Here is a 21,530-nt window from a genome sequence, read left to right as displayed (position 1 = left end):
TTTGCAAGCACAAGCAATCAGATAAGCACAAGCATGTTCAAATTTGAGCACTTATTTAACCACACTTGAATTATGAATGCAGGGCACCACAACGGCAAAATTTCAAAATGTAGAAACCGAAAGTGTATTTTGTATGCATGATTTCCACTTCACCAATTTGGAATGAGAAAAAACAAACTACTTGCATCATCTTTACTGAAATACCTACCTTTTTTTACCCAAATTAACACCGGTGGAAAATATTTCAGCAGATTTAATAACCAATATCTATAACAAAGGCAAGATTTCTGATTTCTCAATGAGAAAACTTACTTTTAATAAAAACAAAAGTATAATTAGATGAAAACACAAGACAATTTCTACCTTTAAAAAATGACAACCAAGAAATTTTATAACTTATCTTCAAATTTCTTCCAAAACTCTGACTGGAATAAACTGTGCACTTACATTAGTGTTTGGACAATAATTTTTTTTTCTATGAACAATTCATTCTACTGCTAACAAGAGTATGTGCATACTCTCACACAAAACAGTGACAACTATGAAAATCTAAAATTGTGCAAATGGCAACATTCACAAACAATGTTACAACAATGGTTGATTACACACATTTAGTTTATTTGTAAGTAATTATATGAATTTAGTTATCGAAAAAAGAAATGGTCAATGTATCATAACACTTCATGGGTTTTCTCTACATACAAAGTGTGTGTACTAAGTTTTTAGACTGGCAACACTGTAACAAGATAAATGCTGCCATCTGGTGTTTGGTACATGTATTACATAGTGTCACACGTGAAATCTGTGTGTTTCGGTGCAATATTGAGTGAGTTACAGCTTTTAAATTCGTGGATTTGAAAACAGAACTAAGATAGAAATAAAGTCTTGTGTAAAGCTTGGCAACACCCCTTCAGAAACCGTTGAAATGCTGAAAACTGCTTATGGCAATGAAGCCTTTTGTCATGCCAATGTTTTCATCTGGCATCGTCGATTCCGTGTGATGGTTGGGAAGATGTGGCGGATGATCCCAGGGAGGGTAATCCCTCCACCAGTCGAAACTCAGGATAATGTTGAAAAACAAAAACTGAATGAAAACCATGCACAGTCACTGAGGATGATTGCTGATGATGATTGATGATTGCAGCTGTGTATAGTCATTTCTTAGTACTTGCTAAAGTACATATGAGACCAGAGCTGGTTGCATCCAGTGATTGGTTCCTGCAGCACGACAATGCACCAAGCCACAAGGCAATTGTTGTCTAACATTTTTGGCACGGAAACAAGGGACCCACCTTACTCATCAGATCTGGACTGGCAGACTATTTTTTATTCCCCAAATTCAAACCCCACCTGAAGGGCCAACGTTTTGACACCATTTTAGAAATTGAAGAAGCTGTGATGAGGCACCTAAGCACAATCCCAAAACAAGATTTCCACAAAGACATCCAGCAATCGTACAGCGTTACCACTAAGTGTGTGGACTTAGGAGGGATGTACATCAAAGACTAACTAAGGCTTACGCTAAATCTTACATATTTACACTTTTTATTAAGCCAGACTAAAAACTTTGTACACACATTCTGTAATACTTTTCATTGTAGAAAAAATGATAAACAAAGGTAAAATGGTTAAAACAGAAAATAATGATATGTCGCAGTGAAACAACGACGAATATATTTTTTGTGGTCATCTTGACATAGTTAACTCACATTGCTAGTAGGCACTAGTAAGATTAAAAGATTTGTGGCAATTGATGTAGGAAATATCTGGTTTTAATCTTTATTGTAAATATAATTCTAGCCGAATCAAATCAAATCGATATAACTATTATGTTAATGAACAATATTTCCAGTAGTCTAGAACTATACAACACAGTGCACAAAATACAGTTATAGGTTCACCAAATGGCAAATAAAATTCTGTAATTATAATGAAAAATAAAATAAAAACCTACAGGTGAGCTAGGTGTTAAATAATATTGCTAAAAAATAATGAAAAGAAATCAGAGAAGGTTGTACAATAAGTGTTTACATGAGATGCTAGTACTGAATGACTGGTCTAGGAGGAATGATTTTCTTAAAATCAAAACAAACACTGATATGCAAAGTGAAAAACTTCAAATTTTGCAATATTGAGGAAATATCCATCACATGCATCTCCAACTATGAACGTAACAGGAACGAGGTTCTTCGAATGAGATTTGGGATCAATCGTAGAACACCTGGATTTCACAGCTAAGTTTTATACTTGTGCGGATATGGAATTTTGACCCACTGGGTACAAATATAAATATGAATGATATTATTCACTTCCCTTATCTTGATTTTATATTAAAACAAAGTTGTTTTAACGTTAATGAAAGTAACAGAATTCTGGAAGCAATGGTATTGCATTTAAACATATTAAAATGAGAAATCTTACTGATTATCACATCAGAACTTAATATCCTTATATAAAATATTGACAATATATGACAATATAATTTTCCTTGCCGGTACAATGTATACAAATGAATGGAATTGAATTTTTCTTCTAAGTCCACTTTATGCACAGTTAGGCAAATTGGGACTGGACCTACAGTTTTAAGTGGGATCCAAATCACTATGTGCCTCCACTGAGTATCGAACCTGGGATCCCTTGATTACAAGGCAACAATATATGTATAAAATGAGGAACTACATTATTCAAATTGATTTTCTGCTTTCAAATCACACTTATGTATTGAACAATGATGTGGAACTCTCTATACACACAGACCAGTTGCAAAGATAAATACAATTTTTGGTGATTGTGTTTTTCTTATATTTGTGCAGCACTCAGAATGTACGCCCATGTATGTCCTTCTCAAGAACAGAAAATTATTCATAAATGTAAGAATGTGTGAGATTGAATAAATTTACATGAAAGAAATCTACAACGTGGAAAGTACCTGAATCCCATTTATCATGTTAGATATGGAGGATGTTTGACAAACATTGACAATGGTGAAATAGGGGTTAAATTATGTGGTTTTCCTAACATTGGATCAAATGTGGGATCCGATTTCATTAGAATGCACTTTGGTCTTCAAATAGACTGCTAATGTAATAAAACATGACAGGAAGTATGGAAAAGGAAGGGGAGTTTTTGTTTTAAGCCCACTTTCATGCACAGATATACTAATTGGGACTGGACCTACAGTTTATAGTGGAATCCGAACCACTACGAGCCTCCACTGGGTATCAAGCCCAGGACACATTGATTAAAAGTCGACGACATTACCACTACGCCATCGGGAGGGAGAAAAACCAACATTCCACGTGGGAGCTTCCATTGCTTTACTAGAAGTATTGATTGTTTTGCAATTTCTTATACATATTAAATTTTTCAATCATTCCTTGCTCCAGACAAAGAAATGTGAATTGCATCTCAAAACAAAAAAATTTAAAAGTACATTTGTACATTAATATTTTAATATCAAATTACTGTGCAATGTTTCTGCCACTATGCAGATCACTATTAAAAACTTACTTCCTTGAAATATTGAATCGAAAGTGTCTTTTGAGGGGAGAGGTGTATTAGACGGTATGGATACACAGTTTGAATGTCCAGTTGAGCTTGTTTAATATGAAGGAGATAACTATGCTTTCCATATCATTAGAAATGTGGAAAATGAAGTAGCTCCTTACATTCACACAAGAGTCAACCATGTTAATTCTATGGATGAAACTATGCATTTAACTTGTACTGGTGCCACAATGAACAGTTAACACTGAATATAGTGATCACACACTTTACACACGTATTTTCTTCTAATTATAATTTGTTACTACTTAATAGGTGCTTCTCACCCCATAGATCAGTAACTTGTGACCACGGTTATTTCCACTATCTTCTCTCCATACATTGCCATGCAGTGTTGCCAGTCTATCGCTTTCTATCTGCTTTTGGGTAGAATTTGCACATGACATGTTAGTAGGTTGAGGGGGGGTTTGTAAAGTTCCTTCAAAAATGAAGGTTAGTCTTGTGATTTTGTGAAAATTTGCATGATGCAAGAGATATTAACAAAATGCTTGAACTTCAAAAGAGGGACATGGTGCTCTTGATCTTCAAAGGAGGGACATGGTGCCCTTGATCTTCAAAGGAGGGACATGGTGCCCTTGATCTTCAAAGGAGGGACATGGTGCCCTTGATCTTCAAAGGAGGGACATGGTGCCCTTGATCTTCAAAGGAGGGACATGGTGCCCTTGATCTTCAAAGGAGGGACATGGTGCCCTTGATCTTCAAAGGAGGGACATGGTGCCCTTGATCTTCAAAGGAGGGACATGGTGCCCTTGATCTTCAAAGGAGGGACATGGTGCCCTTGATCTTCAAAGGAGGGACATGGTGCCCTTGATCTTCAAAGGAGGGACATGGTGCCCTTGATCTTCAAAGGAGGGACATGGTGCCCTTGATCTTCAAAGGAGGGACCTGGTGCCCTTGATCTTCAAAGGAGGGACATGGTGCCCTTGATCTTCAAAGGAGGGACATGGTGCCCTTGATCTTCAAAGGAGGGACATGGTATCCTTGAACTTCATGAAGGACATGGTGAAAACGTACCCAATTTTTTATGCACACAAAATACGTGTATAAGCAGAATAGATATTTTTAAAAAATCTATCCATATTACACCTATCAAAGTGAGCACCATGCCCAAAATTGTCAGAACTTAGCACCAGCTATGAACAGGAAGAACAGGGAGACATGATTTATGGGAGTAATGTAATTCTGTAGTGACCCTTTGTTTAAAGTCGGTATTACATATTCCAATGTAACAAACTTTGTTATTTCAACATGTTCATTCAGTTTAGGTTGAATATGGTCAGGTTGATCCAATGAGAAAAATTATGTTACTAGCAACACTGCAGGCAGGCCACTGTATTGGGAGGAGAGAACTGAAGAAGTGGTCCAGGGTAGGGGTTGGAAGGTAGACCTTGGGATGCCTCTACTCACGTAAGGCCCTAGCACCTCCAATGTATTTCATCAATCATATAATAAGATAATGATATAAAGAAATTAAATTTCTGACAAGCAATTTTAGTGTAACAATATCCTGCACATCTTAGCATTTGTCAAAGTGTCAGTTCCTTAATAACTGCTTTTCAGGGATCATGTAAATCACTTTACTTAAAATGCACAATTCAAGTACATCATTTTGAGGTATCATTTGAAAATTTTACATCCATGAAAATACGAAACATTTCTGCAAATTTCATTGCTTTTGTGCTTAATCATTAAGTCTGAGAAAAATGGTTTTGATTAGACTTGTTTCAATTACTGATTTGTACTAAGGAGTATATGAACATTGTAAAACATTGATTTCAACCAATTTTCTTAATTTGTTAACCAATTCTGTTTTAATATATCATTCTATGGGGTATAAAAAATACAAGAAAGGAAAATGTTAATTCACACAAAATTTGGAAATTCAAATGAAAATATTCACTATATTGAAACACAAGCAGGCATAAGACTAAAGAAACTATGTTAATAATCACAATATTGTTAATATGATTATTGTAGAAACATAGATAATAACTAAAAAACATTTAGCATGCATAAAAAGCAGTAAATACTAATTACAAACATGTATAATTATTACTCTTTATAATCTTACCAGAAATGGGCAGAACGTAGACTCTGTTCCATGCTGAACTATCACTGTAGTGCAATATTTACTAGCTATATATCCTACCTTGACTTTTGTCTGTCCATATGTGGCAGCATGCACAAAAACAGTAATAATCAAAGAACAGATTTTATTCTGAGCAAGCTTATGCTTAAGGATCATAATTCTTACAGGAATATCACGAGAAACACTTGATTCCAATATCGCACCATATCTTTCTATCACCAACATTTTTTTAATTTCAATTCTGGTTATTTTAATTGCATCTCCGTGGCCTAGCCAATAGAGCTGTCACATAGAAGACCAGAGTTCGATCCCAGGGCGGGTTGGAATTTTCTGGGCTTGCCCCTGCATAAAGTGGCTCTCAGCCTCAAATAAATGGGTACCTCCCCTTCTCCCCACCCAAAAAAAGGCTGAGATCGAGAATGTGTGGTGCCCTATCTCCACATTTTCCCTAAGTCTTCATAACACTGTGCACAGACGTGGGGGAACTAGTCCACCCTGCCCTCCTAATTAGAATTCCTGATTTGTGAAAGTAAATACAAAAGTGAATACTACTGTATATACAGTCAGTATTAGTTCTATCAAGAACTCAGAATGCAAATAATAAAAATTAATGTTTACAGTTCACATAGTACATATTAAAGAAGGGCACCTTTTATTGTAAAAATCATTACATCCATTACTTTTTCAGAATGATTTTTCATTTACATTAATATCCTAGTACGAAATAACCTTTATTTACAGTAAATAAATTAACAGAGCTTCACCATATCAGTTGCATTTTTGCACATTGTATTCAAATTCAGGTAAAGGCGTGAAGCAGGTGGTCAACAACTTGACTTATAATATTTTACATTACCATCGTATTGCTCATGCACACCATTATCTACAGCGTGTCCCGCTTATACGTATAATAAAAGAAAAATTCATAACTTCTAAACGAACTGTCAGAATGATGTGATTGTTGTTTCATTTTAAAGAATGACTCAGAATTTTTTTTAGCAACATATTCAGTGGTAGTTGCGCATGCACAGTAGCCAGAATGTCTTGAAAAATGATATCAGTTTCTTAGTAGCCATTCGTTCATGGTCGCCACAAGAAAAGGTGTTTTGTGTTTTAACGTTGTCTGAAGTGAAGTCTGTGACACTTGTGCAGAGACGATTTCGTGCATGTTATGGTTTGGGTGCTAAAGAAATAGTTCCATCGTGCATTTCAATAAAGAAATGGGAAAAACAGTTACGGGAAACTGGTTCATTTCTCAAATCTCGTTAGAGACTTCCTGGATGAGCATTTCAATGGAAAATGGATAGGAAGAGGTTCAAATTTTATTGGATGGCCCCCACGGTCGCCAGACCTATTTGTGTGATTTTTTGTTGTGGGCGTGTGTTGAGGACAAAGTTTACTGTACACCGGTTAGAGATTTGCAAGACTTGCGTGAAAGAATTGTGGTTGCAGTAAGCAACATTACCCTGCACATGCTTCAAAATGTCTGACTTGAGGCTGACAATCGGTTTGACATTTGCCATGCCACTAACATATGGAAGTGTGCTAGTTTTCTTGATTTGTAAAAAAAATTTGAGTTGTTACATGTTTGTACAAAGTTGGACAAAAAATATAGGTAAATAAAAAAGTTTTGATTTTTTCTTTTATTATACGTATAAATGGGACACGCTGTATAATTAGGACGTTTCAATACAGTTGTTTTTTTTAAAACTAAACTCCATTTGCTAATGGAGAGAATGCTAACTGATTGGCTATGTGGGAGCCCTCTGCTAAATTAACTCTGATATATCAGTGAAGATCAGAGATGTGTCATAGGTCTATGCCGACAATGTGGACTACACTAAAAATTAAATTTCAATGCTGTTCTGAAGTGAAAGTTGTATTTTTCAACTATAGAGCTGTAAAGAATCCTATTTAGAACAAAAAATTTCCACATTATCTTCCAATCATCAGTTGTAGGGAGAGCTAAAATGTAGGCAAAAACATGTGACACTTGTTTTTTCTGTCAATTACTATAATATTTCATATACTTCCTTTATTTGTCAGCGAAAAATTAATTGTAATTGTACAGTAAAAGTTACTTCTGATACTTCAACAATTGACACACTGAATAGTTTTTACTTCAACAATGCTCTTTCTTAAGCCAACCCATTACTGCAATGTTGTTAACAGATTACATTGCACATACATATGTCATAGTCTACATTGTTTATGTAAAGAATGTCTACTATCATGTATACATAGAGGCACATCACTGGTGAATATATGCTTCATGTTCTGTGGCCATAAAAAAAAGTTCGAACCAAATGAGGAAAAAAACTTGCACAATTTCTGAAATATGCATATTTAATTTCAAAGATTTTTCATGATTGTATTGTCTCGTCATTTTTTGCCAACAAAACGTTGACGAGACATGCCTCATCTTAAAAAAATATTACATCTTAGCAACATGTCTATGATCAACTTTCAAGACACTATTTGTATAGCATTTCATTTTTTTTAATGTTGAATCCATCTCTTAATTTTGGCTGATCGAGATGAGGATGAATGACTATTAGATAACAGTCACGAAGAAACTAGTTTGACTACTTAATGTGCTCAGGCACTAAGCTGGCAAGATTGCAGCTCTTGAAAAAGATACACATTTGTGGTACTGAAACATGAAAAAAGTAACGCCATAGATGGGTTAATTCACTGTTCACAAGACATGAACTTTCACATGTAACTTGGAAAAGAAATAAGCAAAAATATATTGACTCACCATTTCTGGCAACAAGCTAGAATGGATATCTGAGCAGAAGATGTCCCACCAATACTGAAGAAAATATCTCAGGTGTTCCTCACCGGGAGGTGATCGGACCTGCCTTGTTTCACTGTCAAAGTATTGCATCCAAGGCTTTGAAGATCCAATGAAATGCACTATCTTGATGTTCTGTCCGAACCTACAGAGAGATTTACGCATTAATACAAGATGAAAATTTCAACCATCTGTAACATATGATATAGGCATATCTCAATACCCTGGCAGTATTTTTATCAAATCATATATCTTGTATTTGATACAAGATATATGATTTGATTGTAAGATAAAACATATATTTATTACAGTTGATCATGAGGGAGGGGAATTTTAGTTAAAATTCTATTCCAGCAGAAAAACTGAGGGAAAAAACGTTAAATGTAGGGAGCAAAATTCAGAAATAAGTATTTCATGTTCTTATACCCTGCCACTTAGCCCAAAGACAATAAAGTTTTACATAAACTTCATGAATAAAATTTCCAAATAATGTTCAAACGCAAGTAACCAGAACCGTTGGGCCAACTACAGTTTTTATGTGGGAAACGATGGATGTACGCGCACATTGGTTGGCAAATTGAAGTGGCCTTACATTGGGCCAACAGTTGTTGCCAATGCTTACCCAACCATGAAAAAGTGAGTCAAAATCAGTTTTAAAACTACTTTCTACTGTTAAGACCATACTGAAGAGTGAGTAAATTCAAGTGTAAAATAAATTGTGTGTAACAGTGTTTGTTTTTGAATATTTCAGTCACAGCACATACTGAAAATATAATATTTTGTTAATGAAAGTACAAGCTATTCGTAACTTGAAGTCACTCACCAGTTCTCTGTCAGCTGCCATGGATGAAAGATATTTCTATCAGGAATTGCTTATGATTTGTCTGTTGAACTGTAGCAGAATGAGAACATTTTTACATAGGGTGGCCAATCTAGGACCAAGATAAAATTCAAGTATAATTCTCGGTTTTCAAGGTGAACTTTCCAAAAATTCAAGGCTACAAGCAGATGCTTTCTCTATTTCATCCTTACACATTGCTGCCTCTCACCACCCACACACTTAACACACAGGTATACAGAGGTTGATTCATATATATTGAGCTGAAGTCAATGTGCAACTGTACCACGCATGCGCAACGCATGCGCAACGCATCGCCGTGAGATTGCCACGAGGAAAGCAATAGTATCTCGTTAGTCACGCAGTAGAGAAGTGTGGTCGAGCGTAGTCTGATGCTGCCAAAACTCAACAGATTCCAGTTACATTGTTGCCCTTTCCGACGGTAAGTCTGACGGAATCGCGCATCATAGAAATGTATAAAGTGCGTAATTTTTGTGTAGGTCGTGCCACTGTGATTCGTATTATATGGAAATATGCGGCACCGAGTCCTGGGCCCACCACACCTTGATGAGGCGTGAATTTACCTCACAGACTGTGGTAAAGTTCGTGCCATTACATACAGACCTGTTGACGCCAAGGGCCGAAGCACGTTCTTCCACCAGTGTGCAGAGAGTTTCCTAAAAGGGTTCATGATTGTGGCCGGTTTCTCGTACAGGGGGAAACTGCATCTCCGAAAGGTGGAGTGAAACATCAAAATCAATGCAGTCAGACTCATGTCCTGACTGAAATGTACCAGCATGAAATCCCAGCATTGTACGGACAAGACGTGAACCAGGTTGAACTGCATCAAGACAAGGTATCCAGCCACACGGCGAAAACATCGCTGGAATTCTATCGCCGTATGGAACAGGAAACTGGAATGTCTGCAATTCCCTTCTCCGACATCCCTGTCAAGAGTTCAGATGCTAGCCCAATGGACTATTGTGCTTTTGGACTCCTCAAGTGGTGCCTGTCCCTTCGTCGAGTCTGCACAGTTTCCGGCCTGTGGAAAGCCTGTAACGAGGAGTGGGATGCAATACCCATGGTCCAGCTGCAAAAGGTCTCCTGCTATGGAAACTCCGATGCCAGGCAATAGTCAGTAGTGGTAGCCTGCACATCGAACACAACCGGTGGTGGAAACACGGCATTTCCTAGGTACGTGGCACATTCGAATTCGGCTGAATATAAATGAATCAACCTCTGTATTAACAACAAAGAGGATCTGTGTGTTCCCAATGTATTCAAAAATTCTATTTTAATTCAATACATATACATATATATAAACATATGTATGTACATGTACATTTAAGGCACGGAGTTTATATTTGCCATTTCACATACTCTTGACTCCAAATACATCTTCAAAAACAAGTCACAAATATTACGGGATACACTAATCTATGAAAAATTGTTAATTGTATAAGAATTTCAAACTCAAATTTACCTAATCGACTTTAAGATATTTTATCTTGCAATAATCTTCCGTCTGTCAGATAGATTGTTCCGCAAAGAACACTAACAAAATAAACGGATTGAGAGAATTCTGTTTTCTTTTCAATGAAGCTTTCTTTTCTTTCCTTGATGAAAATAAAAACTAAACTGTGAAAAACTTGCCTCAGGAATTTATAAATACGAGGGACATTACGAAAGTAAGTTTCGTCATTTTTTTTTTCACAGGAAAGCTGTATTACAAAGTGAGAGCAGAGGAGCGATGGCGCATGCGCAGAGTGCCAAAGACTAGAGATAACCAGCAGACCAACGTGCCAGAGCTCATTCGAGTGCAAACCAGTATGGCAGAAATGTGGTCACAAATAGAAGTGCATGCTGTCATGCACTATGAATGGGCTTATTGTCATTTTTGCAGTCTTGCGCTCAGGGGTGAACACTTGATGCGGTACGAGTGCGAGGGCAATGACTTCCTGTAAAGGTTTTGTTCTTGGACGACAATGCAAGACTCCACACAGCAAGCGTCACTGCAGAACACATTCGTTGTCTGGGATGGGAGAGATGGAATTACCCGGCCTACAGCCCTGTTCTTGCCCCATCAGACTTACACCTTTTTTCTGCGTTGACGTCGGCACTATCGGGACGTCACTTCGGAAGCAATGAAGAGGTGCAACAGGCTGTGAAGAACTTCCTTAAATCGCTGGGCACCGATTTTTACCAGGAGGGTTTCTTAAAATTGATTTCACGGTATGACAAATGTATCAATGTTGGTGGCGACTATGTGGAAAAATAGCCAAAAGATTGTTTGTTATGACATTGTATTCTTCTGTTTGTAATAAAGCTTCCCTGCGAAAAAAATGACTAAACTTAGTTTCGGAACGTCCTTCGTATTATAAATTCAATGGGATTTGTAATAATAAAAATGTCAATTTTTCAAGTATACGGAGAAAAATTTCACAGAATTCTTGCATAATTCCCGAAATTTAAGGAGTATATATATATATTTCATTCATGTTATTCTACAAATAAATTATTTATGAATAAATTGCTATTAATATTGAGTACCTCTTTGAATGAAGCAAATAGTAAAATCCTGATCATAATATGAAAATTATGAAAGCTATTCACAATGCTAATATTAGTTTCAAACTAATTTTCTACAATGTAGGGAAGACCCCTCCACTGTTATTATTATTATTATCAACAGCAGCAAATTAATAAAATTGAACTTAATAGGTTTTCCCCTGTACTTTTAAAATGTTATTTGCTTGCATTGTGTACAATCTTAAAAGAATCTGACCTCTGTGTCCCCCTCCAATTTCCATGAAACTTGGCAGGTGTATAGAGGGGCCCAAAGGAAGAAATACAGGTCTTTTTTGTTTCAGCTAAAAAACTGTTTTAGGGGGCAAGAACCCCCTCAAATGTCAAGATAAAGACAAATGAAGTGAGGATCTGAACATTATATATATATATATATATATATATATATATATATATATATATATATATATATATATATATAATCACAACATAAACCTATACATTAGCTTTCAGTACATTGGCCCAATGTAAAATACACCTGATGGACCAATGTTGGAACCATGGCCAAAATCACAGTTGCCCAACAATATGTTTTTACATTTGGCCAACTATTTTTAGTATGGTTGGCCCAACAACTTGAAAAGATTGTCCTTGGTTGAAGTGGAGCACAATTGTGAATGGTTCTGTATTTCAAAGTAATAATTTTGTATGAATGACTTTGGCAAACTCCTTACAAAAGTTCTGGCAACTCATGTTCTGTGGACAAAGTTTTCTGCATGCACTCACAAACAAAGGACTTTCACAAGACAGTAAAGTTGGAAATGTGTAAAAGATTGTTTCACGTCAACTTTTATATTCAGATAGGCTAATTGGGACTGGCCCTACAAAATCCATCGGAGAGGGATAGTACTAAATGCATGGCCATGAAACAGGCAGCTGGGCAGAACTGCACTGGTGCCAGATATGGGAAAAGTAAAGCGAGAGTGGGACAAAAGCCACTGGTTCCCATGCACTGTGTGGCAACGTCAACCAGGCTGCGTTGCCTAGTTTCAGCATCAGACCGACCTCTCTCTCCAGGGCATTTCTCGGTGAAGAAGGTTGGAAACACTGTATACCCACTAATCGTCGATGCTACTGAAGCTGTACCCACCATATTTTGTCTTAAGGGCATGCAATACAATTTCCACGGGAGTCTTCCCAAGCCCTTCCATCCATGGCAGTGTGCAAACTTAGCTCTCTTGGAGCCAGATCTGGCTCTTTCGTGCACTCTAGCCAGACCCTGTGGCTGAGTGGTTAGCACATCGCGCTGTGATGCCAAGGGTCCCAGGTTCGAATCCCACTTGGGATTGGTTGTTTGCGAATGTCCATTCATCAATTTCATCACTCATCCCCATCTTCACAAATTAGCCAAGAGGCACAAAATGCGAAGTAAAATAAACTAACTAAATCAATCAATCAATCAATCTCTCGTGCACTCGTTCGGCTGTGAACTGGGATGCCCACCCCCCCATGCCCCACAATGATGCCATCTCTGGTTCCGATCCACATAGACCACCTTTCATCATAATTATACATTTTGCACGTGACGTGATATTGTTATATTGGCTGTGTCGCCCCACTCTCTCTTAGCTCTCCAGCTACTTCTTTATAGCACAATGCTAGACGTGAAATTGACATAATATTGTCATCAGGGAAATCTTTACTTTCGATTTCATACCACCGTCGGTGGATTATTGAGATGGATGATGCCGCCGGATCTAGATGTTGAAAACTAAGAATAAATTGTCATCAATTTAGAGTTAACGATAATAGCAGTGCCCCACCCCTTTGACAACTAACATTACCCTAGAAGGCACTTTATCCAGCCATCGTAAATCTAGCTCCATGAGAGTCAGTTTTAACTCCATTTAAGGTGAAATTTAGTTCTTTTATGCCCATCAGGTTTGGCAACACTGCCAGGAGGCAAGGGAAAAAGCATTGATCATATGGGAGTATGATTTGATTCATTCTCTTGTGAATATAAAATTTCCGATGGAATAGAAAGAGATGTCAACGGGAAGAGGGCACTTTGAAGATGAATTTCATCAGCGGAAAAGTCGAAACTTCCATTTGATTAGCCGTAACTTGATGTTGAAGTTGATTCCCCATAAGGAATACATGGGATTCCAAAAAATATTATTCATCATATTTTTCAAACATCGTGTCCAGCTTAATAATCAACATAACAAAATGTTTGCACTTGCAACATGGAGAGAAATTCATCCTCTTGGATACACCCAGGGTTTGTTTTAGTAGCAGTGCCCATTCGGGCGATACTTAAATAAATGCACAATTTCCTCGCCTTAAGGAAGCAAAAAAAGGACGAACAATAATTACTATTATTGACATTATTTTCATCAGAAAATGTGAGAAAAGCAAAATCACACCTTAAACAATCTTTCGCAATGCACAATAGGTAAGTACGAATGTAAAAAGTGACGAAAAAAACGAGTGACAAGTGTTAGGCTGATCGACAACAGGTAATGAAAAATCAGATTGCATGTGATTCAAGAAGAACTGAAAGATCAAGGAACAAATAAATAACAGTGAACTCTTAGTTGCACCACAAGTAGTAGTTGCAACAATGATTTTAAACATTCAACAAGTGTTAGTAAGCAAGAATGAAAAAAAAGCTATCTTACTGTTTATATGCTGGAATATAGGAGTAAACAGCACTGGAAACCATGTTATAGATGAACGGCAAATGTCTACTGATGTCCTTAGTGGCCCAGTCGGAAAAGAACAGATTCAGAAGTCCTTGATCTCCACCTGTGGAAATTAAATATATTCATTGCAACAAAACAGGGATCACACACATTGCCATGGTATCAACAATAATGCATTTACCAATGTAATCAGAGACATTAAAAAAATAATCTTCATGCTCTACACCATTTTCACAATCTTATCTAAGGAGGTTCTTGGTTTGAGTTTTTTTAAGTCCACTTTATGCACAGTAAGGCTAATCGGGACTGGACCTAAAGTTTAAAGTGAGATCCGAAACACTTGTGCCTCCACTGGGTATCGAACCCAGGTTCCCTACATTACAAGGCAATGACGCTACCACTGCACCATGGGGGAGGACCTCTAAGGAGGTTCTGAATGAAGTCCTGGACAAGGTGTGGCTGTAGTCCATTCTGTTTGTCTTTAAGGACAAAAAGTCCAGTTTCCTTCATGAAGCGCAAATAGCCAGATGAGAAGGCAATCTGCATTGACTTTTTATTAGCGTTGTTAACACATTGGGGTCTCACGACGGGCATAGCCCGCAGTGCACTTAAAGTCAATGTGGACGAACGATGGGCATAGACCATCCTGCGGTATGCAATCGCTTTGCCGATTGAATGACGGGCTATGTTCGTATTTCGTCTCACGAGCGTGTTCATTCAAGCCCCTCTGTTGAAATTCCGACTGCTAGGTGACTCATGTGCTATTTTTATCTCGCACCTCTGACTCTTTGTTGTCGGGTTGATGTACTATGCATTGTTTAGAATGGCGTCATCAGATCCATACTGCATAGAGGATTCTGCCTCAGAGTTTGAAGTTAGTGACGATTTTGATGATGCAGATGAATTTGAAGATTTGGAAGGTAGGTCATATTCGTAATAATTATTGTCGACAATATAAACAGTGTTGCAAACTAGTATTTTATGAATGAAGTGAGAAGAGTTAATTTTTTTGGGTCTATTCATCTTGCCTCTTGCTTGATTCTCCTACATGCTCTGATGTATTTTTAGTTTTTCCATTTATTATTTTGTACAGTGTATGTCAAATGAAAATTCATTTTATTTATTTACTTTATTTATTTATTTATTTGTTTAATTTTTACAGATGACGCAGAACCAACTGATACATCGTCTGGTCCTGTCCTGCAGCCACTTTTTCATACAAAAGATAATTACTTGTAATTTGTAATTATTTTTGGTTATGTGCACATAAGAAGTATTCTTATGCAAGATTCAAAAGATGTATTGATAGTTTATGTAGTTAATTATTGAAATTTCCAGATTACGAACTTAAAATATCTCTATATTAACATTTGTTACAATGTTGTACTTTTTTCTTCTTCACAAAACATTGCTGAAAAATATATTAAGAAACGTCTGAAAATGAAAATAAAATGAAACAAATGTTTGTTCATTGAAAAGAGGAAGTTTTGTAGATTTAAGAAATGTGTGGTAAATAAAAACAAATTGAAAATATTTTTTCTATGATTTTTTGAAAAACAACCAAAAACCGCAGACCGGAGGTAACAATGCTGTATTATGAGGCCAGACCCGAATGTGTTAGAGGTGCAGGAGCCCATACATTCCAATGGGTTCTATTGGGATCTGCTGCAGAAATGGAACCTTTTCTCTCTCACAATTTAAATTCGATCCAAGTTGCGTATTGTTTCATTGAAAAAAGATTCCTGGACCGTATTTAAATTGATCCAGAAAAAAAAAAAAAGGTTTCTGGGTCAAATTGAAACACATACTTTAAACATACGTAAAAAGATTTTTTACGGTCTAGAACCCATTTACAATTGCTGATTTTCTTTCCCAGGTCGGGAATTGAATTTATTTCAAAATTCGACCTTTAACCACCCTGCTTTTTATATACTCTACAAATATATTATAAGAGAAAAACATCAAACGGCATGGTGGTAATGTCATTACCTTGTAATCAAGGGGTCTCGTTACAAAGTGGTTCAGATCCAACTTTAAACTGTAGATTCAGTCCTGATTAGCCTATCTGTGCATAAAGTGGACTTCAAACTTCAAGAACTAGTCAAGCCCCTGTTGCAGAAAATAGCATCCGAACAGAAGTGTCAGATTTTGGGTTTGAATGGTGAAAATGGAAAGTTAAAAATGTTTCTTTACATTCTCCCCAGTTAGCACAACATGCTACAACACCAGGGGTTCTAGATTCGAATGTAGGCCTGAGCATATGGGCGTTCTTTATGAATGTCTTATCATCAATATTATCACTCCTCATCATTATTGTGATTAGCCAAAACTAGCAGGAAATAACAAATCGAATTTTTTTTTACTTTTTCTTGACTCCCCCTCTCAAAGATAAATAATTCGAAGTATCCTCACCATCGAAGCTTCCTCTTGAAACAGCAAAACTAAGAAGAGCCTGGTAGGTATCTGTGGAAGGACGGAATACGAACACTCCAGAGTTGAAGCAGTCAGGCCAACCGGCGTCAGGTGCTGCCGACAGCTCTTCTCTGTCAAAAAGTTCATCACATGGCTGTACCACCTGTTGAGACAATAACAACAACATAAATAAGAGTAATAGTAAAATAGGAAAGCATAGGTTGTTTTAGTAATAAGAGGAGTTGGAAAGTAATGGTTGTTGTAAAGAAGGCATTGTTGGTGTTGTAACATAGTGGAGTTGTTGTTGTTCTTGTAAAGTACAGTGGAGTTGTTGTTGTTGTTCTTGTAAAGTACAGTGGAGTTGTTGTTGTTGTTCTTGTAAAGTACAGTGGAGTTGTTGTTGTTGTTCTTGTAAAGTACAGTGGAGTTGTTGTTGTTGTTCTTGTAAAGTACAGTGGAGTTGTTGTTGTTGTTCTTGTAAAGTACAGTGGAGTTGTTGTTGTTGTTCTTGTAAAGTACAGCAGAGTTGTTGTTGTTCTTGTAAAGTACAGCAGAGTTGTTGTTGTTCTTGTAAAGTACAGCAGAGTTGTTGTTGTTCTTGTAAAGTACAGCAGAGTTGTTGTTGTTCTTGTAAAGTACAGCAGAGTTGTTGTTGTTCTTGTAAAGTACAGCAGAGTTGTTGTTGTTCTTGTAAAGTACAGCAGAGTTGTTGTTGTTCTTGTAAAGTACAGCAGAGTTGTTGTTGTTCTTGTAAAGTACAGCAGAGTTGTTGTTGTTCTTGTAAAGTACAGCAGAGTTGTTGTTGTTGTTCTTCTTGTAAAGTACAGCAGAGTTGTTGTTGTTGTTCTTCTTGTAAAGTACAGCAGAGTTGTTGTTGTTGTTCTTCTTGTAAAGTACAGTTGAGTTGTTGTTGTTCTTCTTGTAAAGTACAGTTGAGTTGTTGTTGTTCTTCTTGTAAAGTACAGTTGAGTTGTTGTTGTTCTTCTTGTAAAGTACAGTTGAGTTGTTGTTGTTCTTCTTGTAAAGTACAGTTGAGTTGTTGTTGTTCTTCTTGTAAAGTACAGTTGAGTTGTTGTTGTTGTTCTTGTAAAGTACAGTTGAGTTGTTGTTGTTGTTCTTGTAAAGTAGTGAGTTGTTCTTGTAAAGTAGTGAGTTGTTTTTGTAAAGTAGTGAGTTGTTTTTGTAAAGTAGTGAGTTGTTGTTGTAAAGTAGTGAGTTGTTGCTGTAAAGTAGTGAGTTGTTGCTGTAAAGTAGTGAGTTGTTGCTGTAAAGTAGTGAGTTGTTGCTGTAAAGTAGTGAGTTGTTGCTGTAAAGTAGTGAGTTGTTGCTGTTGTATAAAGTAGTGGAGTTGTTGTTGTAAAGTAGTAGTGAAGTTATTGTTATAAACTAGTTACAGTAATAGTAATTGTTTTTTTGGAAAATTGTTCTATTTGCAATAGTTGTTGAAAATTAGCATTAGTACATATGTACATACAAATTCATACTGCCCTGTTCCACTTAATACACATATGAAAGATGTCATTTAATTTTCTACTCTATCAAAATTGAAGACATATTTTTAGGAAAACGTGAGCAGGTAAAGAAAAAGTGGGAAGCCAAGGAATGACTAAGCACAATTTTTAAAAAAAATCCATCCCACAGACTTGGTTTCTCCAGCACATGCTTCTGACTTTGTGTCACCATTGGAATACTTCCAGCATTCACACGTTCTACTTCCACTGTTTACTTACAAGGGTATCAGCATCCAGGAATACACATTTTGAGAACTGCGTCAGGCGCCAACAATGAAGCTTTGTAAATGTGATGCCCAGTTCGGGTCTGGAGAGTAGAGCCAAGTTTGCAGAGTCGTTGGAATCTAATACGTTCACCTCCTGGACTAGATCAAACACTCCTGACAGCTGATTCCTGAAAGGGGAAAAAGAACGCATTGTGTTTTAGTTGTTCGTGGAAGCACAGATGTTACTCCTAATACCATTCACACGTACACACACAAAGAAAAACACTGTCATGTCAAGGAATTACGAAGGGCATTAGGAGTTCTTTCTCGTGAGAGTTAGTCGACATACGTGGTGTAGTGGTTAGCACATGTGCTATAATGCCACGGGTATCAGGTTTGAATCCCAGCCTGCCCATGACCCAAGAAACCACAAGTGTTAGGCCCATGGGCATCGAGAAGGGGGGGGGCAAGGGGAGGCCATGCCCCACCCCCGAAAATGAAAATCAACCAAAAATTATATATTTCACACATATAATTTCATTTCAGCCACAATAATACGTGTTCATTATTTCACGAACATGGTAAATTCAAATTTAAGCAATGTTTTTTTGAGGGAACAACACTATCATTGGGGAAAATGTGCCATGTTTGCCCCCCAGAAAAAAAAAATACCTTCCTTGCCCCTCCCTGGAAAAAATCCTGCGGACGTCCATGGTTGGGCCAATGTCAGTTTTTACGTGGGAACGGTTGGCTTTACGTTGGGCCAATGGTGTTTGCCAACGTTTGCCCAACCATGGAAAAGTGAGTCAAAATCAGTTTTAAAAACAATGTTCTCATGTTAAGACAACTTTCAAGAGTATGCTGTAAATTCCAGAGTGTAAAATAAAATAACATGTAGCAGTGTTTCTTTCCGAATATTTCAGTCACAGCACATACTGGAAATATAACATATTTTTAATGAAAGTAGAAGCTATTTTTAACTTGCAGTCACTCACCAGTCCTGTGTCAGCAGCCATGGATTGAAAGATGTGTTGGGAATTGCTTATTGTTTGTGTCTTTAGCTGAACATTCTTACAGGTATTGTTGTGAAGGTGGTTAAACAATGTTATGTGACACTAAATTCCATGGAAGGTGGAAAACTAAGTAAACTTTAGAACGTTTTTTCTGCTACCACTTGAAGGTATGGTGCCTTGAAAACAATGATACCATGCGACTGAGAAAGTGTGTGTATTTGTTTTATTTTCACGAATAATTTGTACTATTGCTTACATTTGGCCTCAATAATTATGTATGTATCAGATCACAAACCTATGTATACTTTAGTTTTCAGTATGCTGATCCAACAGAAAACCATATGTTAGCCCAACATAAAAATCATGTGTTGGGCCAATGTTGGAACGAAGGCCAAAATTACCGTTGTCCAATGGTATGTTCTTACATATGGCTAACCAGTTTCAGTATGTTTGCCCAATGACTTTTGGTTACTTGGGGAATGTTCTTTGTTGAGTGTCCATCAATTTCATCATATCGCTCATCCTCATCTTCACGATTAGCCAAAAGTGGCAGAAAAGTGGAGTAAAATAAACTAAACCAGTCAATCTGCGAGAGTTAGTGCTATATTTTGTCATTTTTTTATGGATAGTTATCTTTTATTGTTTCAGAAAATCTGATTCTAAAATTTGGAGGTTGTTTCTGTTGCCCTTGTCTCCTTAAATTCAAACACAGCACACAAATAGTTCAAAAGCCTAGATTTCACTGGCATCCAGTCACATTTTCAAGGTAATAACATATAAGAAACTGCTTAGTAAAAAGGTACTTAACATTTCATTTACCTCAAACTACCTTAAAATATCTTTAATAGTTGTACATCTCTATGGTTCAAACTGATATTTTAAGTCCTGAAGTGTATCACGTATTTAAGTTGCTCATCAAAGGTCTTTTATTGCAATTATACAATTTATTACAATACTGACATTTGATTGTCATCATTAGGGCTCGGAAGTTGATGACCTAAAAATGTCAAAAAGTTACCTTTAGAATGACCTTGAAATTCTTAAAATATTACCTAAAATTAATTTTCGCTCTGGAAATGAAAGCTTGATTTTTCTTCATAAATTACACGAGAGTAGTTAAATAATTTGAAAAAAAAAAAACATTGTTTGGTGGTTTAAACTGCTGAAGCAAAGGGATAAGAGCAATTAAGTGCAAATGTAGTTTTCTTTATTTTCAGTTCAAGGTTACATAAAATACATCACAAGATTTTTATGTATAAGTCATTTATCTTCTTTCAGAATGGACCTTTCATGATACAGTAGTCGGCCAGTGTTTCACATATATCAGATTATATTATTTTAAATATTGCGACTAATTTTACTTTAAAACCACAGATTAAAGCGATAATAGAGGCAACCAAGGAAACCTCAATAAGTAGGCTTCACACAAAGTATTTCAAGTTTGCGGGAGGAAAAATAAATTTACCATAATTAATTATTTAATGAATTGCCAAAGATTCCAGTTGTGCTTTTGCATTGACAATATTTTCAATTAATGGCGAACTTGCTATAAGGAAATTTAAATATGTAAGTAATGATACCAAATGCATTTAAAATTCATGAAATTACATGTGAGGAGAACGAAAACTTCAAAAATGAAGAAAAATGCCCTAAAAACAGCAAAAAATACCGAAAAATAACCTAAAAGCCAAACAAATGCAAAAATAAAAATGTTTTCTAGTTCTAACTGCAGGGAAATGGACCAATATCAGTTTTAGCATTGTTTTCAAGACACTGATAAATTCCGAGCCCTAGTCATAATAATAAAAAGGTAAAAGAGCAGAAAGCCAGGCATCAGTACCTTCAGAGCTCTCTCTCATAGTTCTACAA

The 21,530-nt window shown here is 36.6% G+C and overlaps 1 protein-coding gene across 2 annotated transcripts in view; it reads right to left on the bottom strand.

The window, feature by feature from the left end:
- LOC145982003 (uncharacterized) overlaps positions 1 to 21,530 on the bottom strand; it is a 111,157-nt gene that overhangs the window by 19,974 nt on the left and 69,653 nt on the right. For both annotated transcript variants that reach the window (XM_083115537.1, XM_083115539.1), the window contains exons 3-6: positions 18,662 to 18,836; positions 16,932 to 17,094; positions 14,496 to 14,622; positions 8,415 to 8,595 (exon numbers count right to left, since the gene is read on the bottom strand). In XM_083115537.1, coding sequence (XP_082971663.1) covers positions 8,415 to 8,595; positions 14,496 to 14,622; positions 16,932 to 17,094; positions 18,662 to 18,836 — 646 coding nt within the window. The remainder of the gene's footprint in view (positions 1 to 8,414; positions 8,596 to 14,495; positions 14,623 to 16,931; positions 17,095 to 18,661; positions 18,837 to 21,530) is intronic.

The sequence above is a fragment of the Lepisma saccharinum genome, chromosome 30 (genome assembly GCF_977018435.1).
Source record: "Lepisma saccharinum chromosome 30, izLepSacc3.1, whole genome shotgun sequence".
In the NCBI taxonomy this organism is placed as follows: Eukaryota; Metazoa; Arthropoda; class Insecta; order Zygentoma; family Lepismatidae; genus Lepisma; species Lepisma saccharinum.
This window is presented reverse-complemented; position numbering and strand designations above follow the sequence as displayed.